The 18,418-nt window shown below is 42.1% G+C and overlaps 1 protein-coding gene across 13 annotated transcripts; it reads right to left on the bottom strand.

Moving 5' to 3' along the window:
- Positions 1–520: 520 nt before the first annotated feature.
- On the bottom strand, positions 521–18,081 carry LOC127596480 (myelin transcription factor 1-like). 13 transcript variants are annotated; one of them, XM_052059007.1, is made up of 22 exons: positions 17,462–17,666; positions 14,615–14,669; positions 14,479–14,521; positions 14,327–14,395; positions 14,019–14,245; positions 12,330–13,337; positions 11,326–11,445; positions 10,925–11,015; positions 9,830–9,943; positions 9,532–9,746; positions 6,446–6,648; positions 6,129–6,344; positions 5,834–5,991; positions 5,553–5,615; positions 5,110–5,178; positions 4,091–4,153; positions 3,935–4,018; positions 3,544–3,765; positions 3,329–3,420; positions 3,104–3,207; positions 2,597–2,740; positions 521–2,250 (listed from the first exon to the last, which is right to left on the bottom strand). In XM_052059007.1, the coding sequence occupies exons 1-22, from the start codon at positions 17,462–17,464 to the stop codon at positions 2,107–2,109; spliced, it is 3,507 nt and encodes a 1,168-aa protein (XP_051914967.1). In that variant the 5' UTR covers positions 17,465–17,666; the 3' UTR covers positions 521–2,106. The 13 variants fall into 13 exon arrangements, with proteins under 13 accessions (XP_051914967.1, XP_051914968.1, XP_051914959.1 ...); XM_052059008.1 differs by having other exon boundaries at positions 521–2,247; XM_052058999.1 differs by lacking the exon at positions 17,462–17,666 and adding an exon at positions 17,673–18,081 and having other exon boundaries at positions 3,935–4,153; positions 14,615–14,730.
- Positions 18,082–18,418: the final 337 nt, after the last annotated feature.

Raw genomic sequence — 18,418 nt, 5'->3', positions numbered from 1 at the left:
CTGGCTTCAGTGATCCTCGAGTCCAGTAGGTGGCAGTAATATGCATTAGAACAGTCACTGCAACTGTCAACGCCCGCCCAGGTCGAGTGGAACATCTCACCAGTTTTGGGGTTGTGAGAAACTTCTCATCTAACCGATAAGTTGTTTTTTTAAACCCGAGGTTGAAATAAAACGAAGGACATTGAGGGAAGTGAAAGGGTGATTGTTCATTTTTTGTATTAAATGCAGGCAGTTCATTGTTCAAAACATTGAACACGTCTATTGTGGTTTCATGTCATCCATATCCTCCGAGAAAAAAGTTGAGAAGAACACCTGTGCATTTAGCACTAGTGTGCTATGTAAGTGCTGCGTTGATAACAATTACACTACGATTAACAGCGCGAAAACAAATCAATCCACGGGGCACACTTGATGGATATGCACCCCTGAGAACAACCATTTGTATACCAACAGTAAAAAATGAATTTCCTTCAATATTTCCCCAGCAAAAGATGTCAAGTTGGAGAGACACCGTCCAAAATATTGGTCAACGTTTATTTGAAGAACTAGCAAAGAGAATCCACACGGTCATCATCACACATTGACATAACTAAATAAATATTCACCGTCACTTTGTTTCCACACGTCACTTTGTTCATCAACACACCTGTGCACTTCAATATTCTCAGTGAGTTGCAAAGTACTCCAACACATATATCGTCAAAATCATAAATACAAGCACCAAAAAATAAATCAATAAATAAGTCATTAGTAAATTATTTCAAAACTTTCATATACAAAATGTTTGCATTTACTGTAAAAAGATTGCAGTGTTTTAAATAAATAACTTTATAAAACAATTCATAGTTGATATCTTAAAATATTTCCTTTGTTCATCAGTGCAGGGGAAAGTGTTTCCCTTCTCATGTTTACTTGAGTTTTGTCTCCTGGTTTCAAATCTTCTCAAGTAACACGTTAAAAATAAATAGTGAATAAATACTCAAAAGACCCTGTAAAGTGAATTCAGCAATTTGTAAACACATTACGCATTCTTTAAGTTAATTGCTGAAAATGTGCAAAAACTAAAAACTATTTTCCAGCCTTTCAGTTTTCCTGGTTTTCTTTGGGCGTGGCTAAATACGGCACTCAGGGACGCATGTCTTGCACCTCCCCTATTTTATAAGAACTGCAAGCTTTTCCCATGCGAAACTTTGTTTTGTTCGGGTCATTTCTAAGACTCTAGCTTGCGGTTAGCTAACTGGGCTTAATAAACTGTTGAGTTTCCATTATCGCCTTTCACCGACAGCGGTTACTACAGTGGACAGTTTATCATGTTATCATGTTGCAGGTTATCATTATTGGTGCATGAAAGGGTTAAACCACGAGCTAGCTGATGGCTAGTGCCACTTGGTGTGGCAGTGAAAAGTCCCACAATGGCGTGTGGGATATTTTCCAGCCACTCAAACATACAGGAATGTAGGCATTAGAAAGATGGAGAATATATTAATATATTTGATTGACAGCTAACACGGACACGCCCACATCTTAGAGCTGAGGGAAGAGCTTGATTTTTATCGCAATTTGAAATTTCATTGCATTTACTTTGCGATATAAATATTTTTTCATTCATTAAAATTTGAGTTTTTTTAATAACACACTTTGAGGTGTGTCAAATTTATAAAGCATTTTTATGTTCACTTTACAGGGACTTTTATAAATAATAGTAGACAAACATGATAATACGCGCAACAACAATAAATATTCCATAAAGAACCAAATATTTGTAAATGACACATAGTTACACAGCAATAGTACCAAGGAATATAGAAAAGACTAGTCCAGCAGGTGGAACGTCACTATGATCTTACAGAATACTACTACCATTATAGAGTGGACGTAGGATATGTTTTGCTACACACCTCAGTGTCATCACCGTAGCAGTTTGACTGCAGTGTGTCATCATCCTCTCGCGTGTTCCCACTCTCACTGTCCTAAAGCAACATGCAAACAGGAAAACTATACACGGGAACAAAGAAATATACAAAGAACAGATGGCAATGTTCCAAATGAGAAGCTTCCTTCACTAACACTATCTCTGGGGGGACGTCCGCATGTTTCTGGGATCTCTCACGCCTCTATTCCTTTGACGGCCTGGTTGATGGACTCGAGCAGAGCCCGGTTCTCGGGGTTCTGGTAGCAGTCCTTATTGGTGAACATGTGAGTGAGGGTCTCCACGTAGCTGTCAAAGTTTTGCTCCGACAAGGGCTCCTGCTGAATGCAGACAGCGGAACAATTTTCAAATGCTTAAATTCCATCGATCCGCTTTCGACAGCACTTCGTGGGTGAGCGACCGCCTATCCCAGCTGACCGTGGCTAAGAGGCGGGCTACACCCATAACTGGTTGCCCTAATTAGTACAAGCACTGTAGAAAATGGGTTGACGGAACTTCTTTTTTCAATTCTACAAACCCCGATTCCAATGAAGCCGGGACTTTGTGTAAAACATGAATAAAAACAGAATACTGTGATTTGCACATTATTTTCAACCCATATTCAGCTGAATACAATACAAAGACAAGATATTTAGTGTTAATTTGCAAACATTAACACATGTTTACCATGGTTGGCAATCGAACGTTGGCCAGGCTATGGATCAGAGCCTGACTCAGGCCTGACAACTCCAAAAACAAGGCCTCATTTTTCTCTTCAATTTGCTTGTTCTCTTCCTCCATGCTCTTCAGGTTGTTCTCCATAGAAGAGATCTACAACAGAGACAACTTCATCAGCAGGCTATTCAGTCTTACTTATTGTCTCACGAATCCATAAAATCTTCCATAGCTCTATTACGTAGCTCTATTTTTTTTTTTTGTTGAGCAATCAGTCGTAGGAATAAGGCAACAGAACACAGCAGCGAGTAATGTGTCCTGATACTGTTGCTCACAGAGCAGTACAACTACTGATATTGACTGTCATGGCAAGGATCTGCAACGTGCAAGTTAAATAAAGGGCAAATGACTAGATTTGGGACTTATCCGCCGTCTTGATCCCACTACAAAAGGCCGTCAGTACATGACATATTTTTATATATTTCATTCAGATTTTCCGACGTCAACAAAATCACTCACCTGAGTGTGCAAGTTCACCATGTCGGCCTCCATCTCTGAATTCGACTCGTTCAGATCGTTAATCTCCTCATTAAGTTGCTTGATATCCTCATCATTATCCAGAACTTAGTCCAAGAAACAACACAACCGTTCATCATTATTACACTTATTTTCAGGGATCACGTTTGTGGTGAAAAAAAAGTCACTGAAAGAAGTAGAAGTAAACATGAAAGGGTTACGGCTTACCATCACTAGCTCTGAATTTGGCAGTGATATACTCGTCTCCAGGGAATTTGGCTTTCTTCTTACTGGCAAGTGCTCTAGGACAACCTGACAAACTAGGACAAAGCATGCCGTCAAAGAAAGATGCTAGGACATGTTTATGGCATGAATAGTTAGTTTGAAACAATCTTACATAGCGTGTACACAAGCAATATCGAGTGGCAAAAACATCAAGATACCTCCGGTGTGTCAGAAAACTCCCATTTGCATGACCCGAGCCATCGCAGCCAGGTGTTGGACAGGTCGGACCCTCGCTCTTGAAAGTCTTCCAGGAGAAGGGAGTGCCGTTAAGAAGACCCTCCTTCTGTCGGCGCGCTGCCAGCGGACAGCCGTAAGCACTGCGGTGGGTGGCGTACTTCCCACTGATGTGCCCAAGACTGTCACAGCCAGGGACGGGACACCTTTACACAACACCAGAGGGGGCTTTATTAATGTGGAGAAAAAGTATGCTTGTCCACCATGCTTCCACGTGATCAATAATCAACAACACAAAACCAATCAGTATCAGTCCCATTACTACTCAGTGCCAATCAGCTCCAGTCGTGGTTGGGTTGGCATCAGTTCTCTTACCTCAACAATTCAGAATCATCTTTGTCGTCCTTTGTGGGGTTTGATTTGACTCCACCTTTCTTGGCTCTGGGGCATCCAGACAGACTGGTAAAGAAGACCACAGAGGGATTAGCTGATAAAACATCAAGAAAAACACAGCTGAAGAACATTTTATACCTTCTATGTGAGGCATAGTTTCCTGTGATATGGCCTGATCCATCACAGCCAGGAGTCGGGCACCTAGGATGTTCAGAGACCGTCGGACTTAAATGCTTTCATAACCGATATTTCCTCCAAATTATCATCAATTAATAGGCCATCAAAATTGATGGAAAAGTGAAAACAGGAAAATAATCATAAAGTTAACTCCGCGCTAAGGGGCATATTCTCCAGTTTGCGCTTTGTGGACTTTCAAAGTGTTCTCCCGGCCTGCCGTCTGACACACCCACCATGTGTAACCTGTGAATCCCAGCGCAGAGGTGTGAGCGCTGATTTCTGAGGATTCCTGCAAGTCTCGGATGACGGAATTTTCCCGAGACGTGAATTTCATAGGGAAATATGTCACCCTTGAAATGTGAAATTAATTTCCATAGCACACCCTGACCTGATCCTTGCCAGGGACGTGTGTGATTCATCATCAGGCTACTTAGAAGGAGCGTGTGATTTTAGAATCACTTTTTAATCCATCCCACAAAAGCAACCCAATCAAAATACCATGCTCATAACTGAACTCTTGGGACATGGATGATATAATGTCACCGTTTGGGCATCCTTGTAATGTACTGTAGGGACACACCCGTTGGGCAGTTGCTGAGTTGGGCCAGATGTGCCCCCCTCAAACCTGCCCCATCAGCACGAATCAGCCCAGTTGGCCGGCGACAGTTATCACACGGCATCAGCGGCTGTCAAATGACACAAAATGTGCAATATATTTCACCTTTTCCGAGGTACTAGACCTTAGTAGAGCTTTTGGAACGCACAAGAGAATAGATGCTTAGTTCTCCAGCAGAATATCTGAACTGTTGCTCCGCCCGGACTGCGTACATTTGATGAAGATGTACTGTATAAGTGACAAATGAAGAGAAATTGCACAGTTAAAATAAGTGTGCGGCAGACCGCCTTTTCTGACTTCAGCGCACGGGAGAATATGCCCCTAGGAGAACATGAAGTTGAGAGGCAAAAGACAGCACACATACTTTAGTTCAACTGTGTGGGCAGCCATGAGTGTCCGTAGTGATTTATCTGCAAGAGGACAGCCTGACAGACTGGAAGATTAGAGAGAATCTATCAGACAACAGGCCAAGAGTAGGCTTTTTGGAATGGAAGATTGAATGAAGCAGAGCCTGAATTAAACAGCCAGCGAGACAAGACAGAGAGAAATACAGCTGTCTCTTTTCTATCCCGTCGCTTTTAGAGCAGCACTTGTATGTATATTGTCTTCACAATCACAATCATGCGCAACCTATTCAATAATGGCGATACATCTCATGAGTCTAAGCAAGACTGTGGTCTCAGTTCGTTGACACATGACACCATGATCTGTGGGAAGACTTTCAATTTGGTGTAACATGCAGATTGTGTTTTAAATTTTGAATGAAACAGTTCAATTAACTCTCAGGCCAGTATCGATCCGGCTTACCTTCGATGTGATGCGTAGTTGCCAGTGATGTGTCCACTGCCATCACAGCCTGGAGTGGGACATCTACAGTGTCAAGGTGGGGGAGAAGTTGTCAGTGCCGGCAATTACTGCTAAAGCTATCTCTAAACAATACTCTATTAAGAAGTGTTAGTTTTGTCAATTTTGAGCAATAAACGAGGAGAAGCTCCAGTGAAATTAAAACAGTATAAAGGAATGCAAAAAAAAAAAAAAGTAGGGCAATTTTCTTTCAAATTTGTGAGTAAGAAGACAGATGTACTTACACAAGGATCTCCTTTTTACTGTCTTTAGGCTGAAATTTGACCTTGAAGCTGCTGGTGGTAACTTCCCCAGGGTACTTCCTCTCCTCTAGGTTCTCCAGGTTCTCTTGGTCTTCATCCTCGACATCAGAAGATGTGTCTGAGGTAGCTGTATAATCCACCTGATGACAAGTTGGTAAAAAACAAAAAAATAAAAAAGATCCACTTAACAGCTTGCGTACATTATTTCTTTTCAGTTTTTTTACTCTTTTACTGCCCACAAGTGTTCATTGAATCGGTGAGTGGCTGTGCATTGTACCTCATCGTGGCCTTCCTCCTTTGCTCCACTTGATTTCGTAAAGTCGAGTGGCCCCTCCCACTCAGGCTGAGTGTGGCCCTGAGATGAAACACCTAGTGTGTGTTGAGAAGACGACGACGAGGAAGACGAAGGCTCCGGAGATTGCATGCTTTCTCGCTTGTTTTTTTTAATGCTAAGGTCTAAGGTGCCGTTCTCATCCACTTCAATATCTGGCTCCTACAATTTTCCAAGAACAGAGATAAGCTGTCAAAGAACAGTGAGTACCTTTAAGACTGCAGTTTAGCAAGCAGGCTGTAATGTAATGGAATTCAGCGTACCTCGGTGCAGGGCTCCCTGGGATTGGCGCTAAGGCTCTCTGGTCGTTCCCAACAGCGAGTGGACAGGTTGAGGATGGCCGTTGCTGCCATATGGGCTGCCTCGGCGTCTTGACTGCAGTCGTACTCATTGGAGGACAAAGTACTGTTCGAAATACCTCCTGAGCCCGTTCCGCTTGGGGAAGAGGCCTTAGGGAAGGATTTTGCTGCGTGGGGTCCAGGTAAAGCAGAGGTTAGCTTCAACATTATCAATTATGGGGGAAAGATGTCTCATTAAATCATGTACATAAACATAAAGACTGGACTTAAGACGTTGGACTAGAACAGATACATCACAGTGATCCCCTGACAGAGGCCATGTGAGAGTGACCGGGACATCAGAGCATTCTGATTAGCTGCTTTGTAAAAAGCTTTGAATGATGTCATTGACACATGGTCTGTTTTTGCAGCTTTCCACTTTTCATCTTGATGTTTGACCCTTGCTCTTCTAAAGTATATTTTATCAGCTGTTGAGCCCAGATAACAAATTTAAAATTTTTGGCACACAACAACACTGCTTCCCAGAGTTCCTATAATAGCTTTAGCCACGATTACAAAAGGGGTAATGGTAAATAAAACTGAAGCATTAAATACGATTGCGTAGTCATTTCAAGGGGATCTTGGATCTACTTTATGAATTGGTGAGTCAAGTGTGAAATGTGTGAGACGGTGATTAAAAAGAAATGAAAGCGTTCTTTTGTTTGTAATGAAAAATTTGTCAGCCAAAGCAGTAATCATCACACATCAATGGGTGGCAGTAGTTCCCTATTTCATAACATTGCCAGTCACCATTAAACACAACGAAGATGAAATAGAGTTTTTTATGCCATCGTAACTCTAGCAGACCTTGCTATTATTCACCCAACAAGTGAATGCAAGTGGCATTTGTGTATTTGTGTGGGCCTCATAAATGTTCACTCAAGGGCGGGGGTGGGCAAACTACGGCCCGCGGGCCAGATCCGGCCCGTTGCTCTTTTTAATCCGGGCAGTTGAAGATTGGCGCACAATTGAGGTTTGATTGCATTCATTTCGTTTGGACTTGTAATGACAGGTATTTCAACACCAGGTGGCGCAGTTACTTCAAGTTGCAGAGCACAGGGAGGGAGGGGAAGACGAAAAAAGAGGGAGAGAGTAATGACCATGGAAGGGAAAGTGATAAGTATCTGATTAAACGAAGTGGGTAACAAAGTACGAAACATTCAGGAGATGCCTGGAGTCGGAAAGACTCAAATCTACGAGACTTTGAAAAACAAGGAAGCGATTCTTATTCAGTCCGATTCTGGCAATTTCCATGCTCAGAGTGAATTGCTTGTGGCTCGAGTAAATGAACATTTCCTAGAATGGTTTGATTGTTATCATGTTAAAAACTTTCCGCAAACTGGACCGCTAATAAGAGTCGGAGAGCAGTCAAATGAGTAGTGTGAACAACACGGGGCTCAGTACACATCCTTGAGGAGAACCGGTGCTGAGTGTGATGGTGGAGGAGAATGTTACATGATTACTGGCAAACAAAGACATAGTCTATCTTCTTTATTTTCTATTTCTATTTCTAACTTTTGGCCCGGCCTTCTACAATATTTTCTGCTTCTCATTTGGCCAAAATAATTGCCCACCCCTGCTCAAGGGCACTTTGTTGCTCACACAAATGAATGGGACTTTATAGCCACATTTACACCTCAAACTCCAATGTTTTTTCTCCTGTGTGGCCTAGATTGAATTAAGTGCCATGGTTGCATAAGCAAAAATAATCAATAGCAACCGGTTGCTTTTTTTTTTTTTTGCCATCACGGTAATAAACGTACGTTCACAGGAAATACAACGTTAAGTGCATGCATTGTAACACTGCGCACGCCACCCGACTAAGCCGGTTGTGCATGAGAAGGCAGGCAGTAAGGAGAGAAGCCCAAAGATGCAACTTATGCACTGTAAACAGATAACATCATGTTTTAAAACAAACAAAAAAAGTGATGAGTTCTAATTGTGCAGAGTGTTGATAACGCAAACTGTATTTGTGATTGCCATGAAAGAATGCAACAATGTAAAATCCTTACAATCCTTTTTTTGGGGGGTGGGGGGGGGCATTTTTTTCCATTTTCAACCAGGATTGTTATCAGGCTCTTTTAGAGGTTGCTGGTGAGCTGATCATTTGAATTCCATGTGGTGGAAGAGGGAAACATCTACACATGCAGGGTAAGAGGCAGAAAGAGGCCCTTTTTTATATACCTGTGACATATTGTCTTAATAAAAGTCAACAGTCTCACTTGGGTCTTAAACTGGACAATGATTTTAAACTTGACCGGCAAATTGGCGTCGTCGTTAAATCCCGCTTCTCCTTTCTCATGAGCACCTCGAGTCAGTAATTCATGCCTTCGTCACATCCCGACCTCGCGCCACCTTACCTCTCTGAGCTCATCCCCCCCTACAGACCTGCGGCGCCTCAGGTCCGCAGACCAGACATTATTAGAAGTACCAAGAACTAAACGAAAGCTCAGAGGGGATCGATCCTTTTTCGGTGCTGGTCTCTCTCTCTGGAATGACCTCCCATTCAACATTCGGCATACCCCCTCGCTGCCCATCTTTGAAACCCGCCTCAAAACTCTCTTGTATTCTTTGGCATTTGACTCAGCATGACTCAGATCTGAACTTCGTGTGCAGCGATGGCTGTTTGAAAGTGCTGTATAAGTACAGTTGAGTTGAGTTAATATTAGCATGTAATTTGAGCAGATTCGTTATTTCAGAAGTGTGTGTCAAACTGGCACCCCTTCGCATTAATTAGTATCCGAGAAGTAGCTCTCAGTTTAAAAAACGTTGGTGACCACTAATCTGCACTATGATCTTCCATCCTTTGAGAAATGTTCACAAAATTGGCCCCCTCAACTTGTAATTGAGGACAAGAGCCAGCATGAGACTGTGTGGTTTTGGATGTCCTTTACTGGCGTGTTCCAGGTGCTACACTGGAAGCCTCAAATTTTCAATACAATTCACATGTATAACTTACTACTAATTTAGCACTTCCTTGATTATGATGTGTGCTCTGATGTGTGGCTTACATTTGAAGGCTTTGGGTGATGTTTCGGTGGTGGTTGTCTTTGGAACAAGCATACGCTTTCCAAACACCTGGACATCAAAGCTTGCATAGTCAAAAGACACCTTTGAATATTTCTCCAACTCTTTGGCCAGGTTTGCTCGCGGTGTGGTGGTGACCGCATTGGGACCATAGTTGCCATACTGAGGGATCTCCAGCTGCTTCACAAAACACATGGGCCTAGAAAGAAAAAGAAGTGAGTCATCATCGCAATTTAACAAATCTTGCCATCGAATCCCTGAATTAAAAAAAAAAAGTCTCACCTGAGCACCCTGTCAGAGTTGGACGTGGGTTCGCTGACTGCAGCCTGTAGATGGACCTGCTTGTCCTGGTTTTTGTTCATTTTAGTTGCTGCAGCAATAGGGCAGCCCGACAAACTGACGGGATTGACACACGCAAATGATTAAATATTGGAATACAAATGTCAGAAATAAGAATAAACTCATACTGAATTGATAGTAGAACACTATGGTTCTCCAAAGAGAGCTCAACATCATGCAATTACCAAAACTTGAAAATGACCCTTTCAGTCAACAGCAAAGTGGCAGTACAAGGCAAAAAACACGTGAATTTTTCCGCTAACTTACGGTACTGTATATTCCACAGACTAATTATTAATCTGAATATTGTCGTTAGTCTAGTGTAGGAAGATAGAACATAGTATTGTAAAGACATTTTTAGACTACTGCTTTAAGTTTGATGGATTTTATCGCTTTAGCAGTCGCCACTATTTACTTTGAGCTTCAACAAACAACCTGTGTTGGAATCAATTCAGTAGTTGATGTTTAAAAGCACAAATAACACAAACACGACCACATAGTGTGAGGATGCGTAGAATGTGTTAGCAATACAAGGTTAGACTGAAGCACCAATATGTCAATAAAATACTTGTCTTTGCTGAATCTAAGAAATTAAATAAAAAAGATGCGCAATGGAAAGCTTATGAGGTGAGTCCAAAAAATGTTCCTGGACTGGTGTCCCAAAAATCTTACTATCTACTAATTTTACCCTTCAAAATAATTCTCCTGGGGTCTCACACACGTTGGCCAGTGTTCGTCTTTTGCGCAGGGAGGTTGCACTCGTCTCGTCTCATGAACTGAACAAAGCAAGCGTTGCAGCGCCTCTTTGTCGACATGCTGAGGACGAGGCCCACGTCTGAGCCACACTGAAGGGGAAAACTTGTAATTCGGCTTTGAGAGCTATCGTTTATGAAACTCATCTTAGTACTTTTCTGACACCTTTTATGAGCCCGTGCTTCTTGAGTTATCCATTGGAAAAGACACAAAGCACCTCCTAGCTTGCATGCTCAACCACAGTTGTCCAGTGAGTGTGTGCATGCAAGTGAGTCCATTATTAACCTGCGGTGTGTGTTGCGGTTACTGTTGACATGGCCTTGACCTGTGCAGCCAGGAGTGGGACACTTCAAGACGTTCTCATACATGGCCAGGACTACAGACACAGAACATACAAACTCTTCAGCCTGTTTAGGTTGAAAAGCTTACCAATAAAATAGTAGCGCACACAATCGACGGGAGTGGCATATTTAGCAAAGTTAGTAGTATTAGTTACAGGAGTAGTACTTTTAGCTGCAGCTTTAATAGAGGAAATATGATTACCATACATAGAATTTATAGATGAAACACAACATCAAGCATTAACTCTGAAAACTTCGACTCTGAACAACAGTTTGCTAAATGGAACTTTGTTTACAGTCGGTGTTAAACAAGCACAGTCTGTTTCTGTATAGTCTTGTTCTTACTCTCTGGAGGAATTCTATCCTTATGAGGACATCCAGATAGACTCCGATGGTGAGGGTACAGTCCCGTCACGTGACCTGTCCCATCACACCCAGGGGTTGGACACTTTACTTCCTTCTTTTCTGAAGAGAGCCAGGAGGGATTAATTAGCAGTTACGAATATGTTGTGATCAATTACTTTAATGAGGACATACAGTGTAGAAAAACGATGGATGGGGGACCCTTCAGCCCAGTTTGGCCAATTTTTGGGCATCATTTTCGGATGAGTGGTGTCGGTGTACCCTCTGGAGGTGGACTTGGAAAAAAGTAAGTCAAGCTAACGCTTATAGATTGAAATCTAATTCATAACAAGCAAACAACAATCAGAATACAAAAAGTCTCTCAGAACGCATAGCGATTGCATGTTTTGGTGATTTTTCAAAGAAAAGAGATTAGGATGACAGAGGCTGCATGTAATTTTCTTCTTTCCTCAATGTCTTAAAAATCAGCCATGAAGAGTTTTTAATTAAGTTAGTTCTTCACTGATTTCTCTGAAACAAATTAATAACATTGAAAATACAAGCTAATATTATTTTCCTCGTTGAAAAAAATACATAAATTGAGCTCGTTGGTGAAAAACGGACCATCCCGACTTTACAATCCCTTTAAATGGTGACTTCTGTTTGTGGTTTCTTAACATGGAACACAGCCATATCCCCACTTATAAGAAGGTGGGTACACTTGTGCAGCTACATTATTCCCGCATCTTTTTTTTTCATCTAAGCAAATGTTGACTTGTAGAGGTTAGAGGTCACATTAATGGTCAAGTTTTCAAATGATTTCATGAATTATCCCACAAAAATCTGGCATTTGAAACGGAAGGGATGTGTTTACATTTTTTTTTATCTCCAGTGTAAAATCAATGCGAGCAAGGACAGTCGGGATCATATCAGAATGTCATCAACATACATAAAATAATGCCTCAATATTCTGCATCAAGTAGACATGAAAGAAAAGCAGTGGTTACCTTTACTGTATTGGGCGTTGCGTCGAATCGCTGCTTCTGTGCTTTTACTGGGGCTGTTGTACGACTGGTAGTCTTGGGAGCTCTGGGCCTCCTGTCCCGCCTTCCCCTCCCCAGCTTTCAAGGCGATGGCCTGCTCCAACAGCCCCAGGTTCCCTCGGGTCATATCCCAGTTCTCAGAATCGTCTGTGATCCCCGAACCATCCGAGATACAGTCACGGTCATCGCCATCATCCTCTTCTTCATCATCCTCCTCCTCTTCAGAGCGTACCTCTATTACCACTGTGGTCGGAGAAGATTTGCTGGAGCTTTGGTCCTCAACACCATCGTCCTCCTCCTCCTCTTCCTCTTCTTCTTCTTCCTCCACCTCTACCTCTTCCACTTTGGCCGCTTCATCCTGACGCTCGTCCTCTTCCCTCTCCTGCTGCGCTTCGTATGCCTCTTCCTCAGTCGTGGGTGTGCAGACCTTTTCTGTCTCAAGAGACTCCTGAGATCCTTGACTGCGTGGACTCATTGAGTAAGGGGTATCAACTTCTTGGACCCTCTCATCTTCCTCCTCTTTCTCCTCATCCTTTCTGTGGTCCTGTGCTAACTCATTGACTTGATGATGGATGTAAAGTCCAGTGGAGTACTGGTGATCAGAGTTTTCCTGGCTTATCGACTGTCTTTCCACTTCCCTGTCCCCTACAAAACCATTTGTTTTTTCAGTTTGCTCTTCTGCTTCCTCCACCTCTTCCTCCTCTTTCGTATGTTCAACCTCAGTTCTCTCACAGTCTCTCTGAGGGTGCTCTGCTGTCTGTTGCTTGTCTTCAATTTCCGGTGTTGTGTCTGTTTTGTCTTGTTCAGTATCAGACAGTTGTTCCTCTCTTGCCAATTTCTCACTCCTACTAGTTTCCTCAGTCACAACTACATTCTCAACCTCTAAGGTGATGTTCTCCTCATCCTTAGTTGGAGCGCAAACAACTGTTTCTGCAACTGCTGTGTCTTCTTTGATCAATGGGCAGCTGTTTTCTGTGAATCAAACATGCAAGCTGTGGTACACGTCACTCTATAACATAATATAAAACAGCCTATTTTTTGGTGTATACTGAAGACGATGGGATTTCAGATCAATTGATGAATGTTGAAAATTCCATCTTTTATTTGATTGTATTAACATCTAGATGTGCTACACATGGGAGGCACGGTTGATGATGGTCTGGGGTTCAATTCCGGGATCTGGTCTTTCTGTGTGGAGTTTGCATGTTACCCCCGTGCCTGCGTGGGTTTTCTGGAGGTACTCTGGTTTCGTACCACATACTGTACCAAAAACATGCATGGTAGATTAATTAAACACGGTATATTGTCAATACGTGTGAAAGGTTGGTTATGTTCCCTGCAATCCCCGTCAAAGCCCTTTGTTGTGTTGGCAGTGTGTTTTGGGGAAATATCCCTTTAAGTTCATTTAACAATGTTTGCTCCAATACTTCTCCTCCGTTTGTTTATAGTCTAGTAAGTGGCTTCAAACCAAAGGTGTTCTGTCCTAAGTTGTTTAACAGATCTAGATATAAATACCATGAAATAAAGCTGTTATTCTGAATGTTTGTCTTATATTCATCTTATGATCTGAAACCCAAATGTCTTTAGTATACAACAAAAACAACTTGCCGTCCCAATATTTTGGTGGGGACTATAATTTATGCTTTGACTCACTTTTCATTGACTCTGGTCTGTTGTTTGAATTTTTCTCCTCGTTGAGGTCCTCGTCGTCTTTATCATTTTTCTCATCCTTTTCTTCCTCAGCCTCGTCATTGTTTATGGATAAGTCTTCTTCTGCCTCCATTAAGTTGGACTGACCCTTCTTCTTAGGAGAAGACTGGTTCTCCTCAGCCTCTGCCTCCTCCAGCTTTCTCTTCTTCACCGTTGGACATCCCAGCGCACTAAAACATTACATAATGGCTCATAATAATTCTTATCTGCCTTGGGCACTGGATGGATTCATACCGGCTATCCAGTCCTACCTTCTATGCCTTGAGTATCTTCCACTGACATGACCTTTGCCATCACACCCAGGCGTTGGACAACTGCCACTGTCAAACATCAAAACCCTAGCACATTATCAAGTATTCACAAAGCATTAACACAAATGTAGAGGGGGGGAAAAATCACTCACGTCAGCTCATGCTTCATGTCATGTCCTGAGAGTTCTGACAAAACTGAAAAAAAACCTATTAAAACACTCATTTGACTGACACTTTGCCATTGTTCTAACAGGCAAATGTGAGTTTGAAAAAAAGTTTTTTACTGACCTCGAATGCCTTTGGAGCGTGTTCGTGTTCGTGTCTCTGTAGTGTCTTGGCTCATCTGGACAGCAGATGGACATTAGTAGAACACGCCTGTTACATTCGCATGTACATGGGATAATCTGTACAGATTAACCCATCAAAGATATCAGTTAATCAAACTCAAGAAGCCCCTTCCCAGGTTCAATACCAACCGCTTCTTTCCCATATTCTATGTAAACATAAAATCCTGTTAAGTGTAATGTAAATAAAACGTGAATGCAATTGATGCTTTATGTTATGCATTCCATTGTATTATCGTTTTTTTATGTAAATGTTGTGGAAAGTGCTTTGTTCCAGCTGCAGCTGTTGTGAAAGCACTATAAAAATAAAGATGTATTGCAGATATGTACTCCGGCAAATGCTGATAATTTCATTGTTCTAATCTTTATATCGTATTGTTAGCACATGCGGTATGCACGCATAGACACAACATGGCTGAGGTGCTAGAGCAGTGGTTTCTGTCCCAACCTGAAGGTTGTGGGTTTGATTCTGAACATTTGTGACCAAGTGCCCTTGAGCAAGATATTGGAACTTCTATTGCTCCTGATGCTGTGTCATCAACGAAGGGTGTTTTGAGTACTTTGAAGGTAGAAAACTGTAATACAAGTGAAAGGCTATCCATCCATTTTCTATATTCCATTTTTTTTACTCATTAGCATTTCGGGTGACCTTGAGCCTATCTATTGCAGCTGATTTTGGTGAGAGGCAGAATAAATCCTGGACTGGTTGACAGTCAGGAGCAGGACAAATATATATATATATATATATATATATATATATATATATATATATATATATATATATATATATATATATATATATATATATATAGACAACGATGCACACTATCCTTTATCCTAAAACGTGTTTCCATAATTTTATTACAAAAAAAGTATCCATTACTAAGTCACACATTCTTACAAGGTTTTACTGTCATAATTATTTTGTATATTTTGCATGAGTCTTTGAAATCCTGTCAATCCTGTCTTTATGGGGTAACTGTCCGTTTAAGAAACCATAATCTAATCAATTTTAACTTCAGCGGAAAAATCACTTGTTTCAAAGGGCAAACTACAGCTTAACACTCGATAAAATGCAGGCGAACAAGCAAAAATAAAATAAAAAATAATCAAGTGGCGACTGTAGGCCTGTGCTGTTTAATGCACCAGAGCACACCAAAGCAGTCTCCTGATAACAAGTAAATACAGTAGCATCCAAATCTGATCGGACCCTTATTAGTAATTTTTTTTCTTCAGCTTTCTTGCAGGAAAAAAGGCCAATATTTCAGAACCAATTGACTGATCGTGTAACTGTTGGCTCACCTGAATTACATGCAAGCACTCCTGGTTCAATTCCCACTCCGTGATGAATGCGAGTTTGAAAGAATGTGAGTGTGAAAGCTCTAGTCCAGGCATGTCCAAAGTCCGGCCCGCGGGCCAAATGCGGCCCGCGGTCGAATTTCATCCGGCCCTCGGCCCCCGTCATAAAATCAGTGCCGTCTGGCCCGCAGGTTGGGCGCAATGGAACACGTGTTGCATTGACTGAGGTCTCGTAGACTGGCGAGTGATGTTTTATAGAGTACTGCTTCCCTCTAGTGGCTAAATGAGTAATAGCATTCACTAAATGAGTAATAGCATTTAGACACTAGAGGGCATGACTCACGAGTTAACAAGACATCACTCCGTGTTTATATTGACTGATATGTCATATTTCAAATTCCTGTTTCAAATGAACCAAAAGAAATTCTTAAGATTGTTGAAATTAAAATAAAAATGGAAATGTGAAACAGACTGGCTTACTAAAATTTGTTGAACAATATTGTTGTTCAATGTAAAGAATGTCAGCCAAGGTCGGCCCCCCGACATTTTACCACATAAAATCTGGCCCCCTTGGCAAAAAGTTTGGACACCCCTGCTCTAGTCCCTCTCTATAAAGTGTATGTTCTGTGACTGCCAGGCAACCAGTCCAAGCTTCAGTCAGGCAATTTGCCCTAAGTCAGCTTGGATAGGTTCCAGCTTCCCCTGACCCTGAACAAGAAGCGGTGCAGCACATGGATGGGTAAGTGTTTTAGGCTGACAAAAGGAACAGCTCACAAGCGATACTATATTGAGCATTTTGTGCTGCTATTATGCTCACAAAGGCGTCGCATCCCTGGGGGTTGTGGGTGGTTCGTCACCACCCACACTTTTCCTGGCGAAAGGATTCTACACTCATACTTTTCCTCTAACTCGAGCCGCACAAACACCTTCCACACTTTTGCACAGCTTACTTCACCTTTAAATGCACGTAATGCATTTGTGGGGAAAAATACAATTTTGTATTCGGCATGTAAAGGATTTATGAGAATATTAAATCTTTCAGCGTCCACCAAGTGTTATGTCGAATAGCAATAGTGCTTGACTTAGTCTGCATTCACAGGTCATGCAGGAGATTGAATTTCATGTGGAGTGCTTCTTGAATGGATAATGTGAGCGTGTCAAACATGACTCGTCAGAAGCAGACAATTTTAAACAGGGCAAGTGGCTTTAAAATATATCTTCTTGCTTGAAAGTGATTTAGCAATGACGGGGCTGATCCCTGACAGCGAAACGCGAAATTTCTACTCAGAAGTCACAACCCAAATATGACTTTGGCCGACAGAAATTGGTTGCTCAGCCCCACACAGGCCTGTCTCCGCGAGCGAGCCATTTCTTATTTATACCAGGAGAGGAAAAAAATAAGCGCAAACCATAGCGAAACAACGCGTTCCGCGACAAACTATTAACTCGACTGGCTTTTGGCACGTAGTCGCCATTGTTGCCGCTGCCTCACCATCAGCGGCGATTAATGTCGTTTGGAAAGCATCCTCGGGACCAAACGCTCATGATTCGCCAGTAGCGTTGAAAAGTGGGTCGGCCGACACCACGGACGTCGTCCACAGTTAACGTACAAGAACCGCTGGGAAGCCAAACGGGGCCTTCGGAAACCCAGCCAAACAGTGCGCTTCGTGCCTCGTCTTTGTGAGAGAGAAATAAAGCCTTACCTTAGGTTCAGACTAATGCCCTCCCCTCCCCCTCCTTGTCGACATCGCCAGCTTCACGTAGCGATGTCTAATGGAGCGCTCGAGTGTGTCTTTAGAACTTGGCCTCCATCCCTCGGCCAGCCCGGCAAGAAAAGACCCAACCACTCGGACCAACTCAGCACCTTGGAAAGAAAACACTTGAGTGGACAGTTCGAGTTCAACCTTCAGTACCATGGACAGAAACCTGTCTGCAACGCCCCCCTGCGAGAAGGCGAGGGAACTGCAGACCAAAACAAATTTCAACCTCCTGTCATTTACTTACGTTTGCGGTATGAAAATTGATGGATTGATGATGGATGGCATGTACACCAATAAAAACAAAGACAATAATAACTACAGAAAGTTTTTTTTCCATTTGTAAAATCTCGAAAACATTCTCTGCCATTGTCACTCCCCCAATCAATCTATATAATGCAAATTGGTAAACCAAAAATGTTCATTGTCCTCTGTGGCATGTCTAGTCATTGTTATCTATTAAAAAAGTAGTAATAATAATATTATGGTTCGTCAATTCGAACTGCTGGACCTATATACCGTACTTAGTTCCCCCATGCAGCATTCTAGGTACAAAACAGGTTTGCCACTAAACTACACTATAAACAAACAGCGTAGCTCAGCCTCTGGATGTGGACATCATGGATAGCAATTTGCCTTTGTTGAAAAAAATCCTAGGCCTGGTGTTCGAGTGATTACCGCATCGACCTCAC

The sequence above is a fragment of the Hippocampus zosterae genome, chromosome 2, assembly GCF_025434085.1.
Source record: "Hippocampus zosterae strain Florida chromosome 2, ASM2543408v3, whole genome shotgun sequence".
In the NCBI taxonomy this organism is placed as follows: domain Eukaryota; kingdom Metazoa; phylum Chordata; class Actinopteri; order Syngnathiformes; family Syngnathidae; genus Hippocampus; species Hippocampus zosterae.
This window is presented reverse-complemented; position numbering and strand designations above follow the sequence as displayed.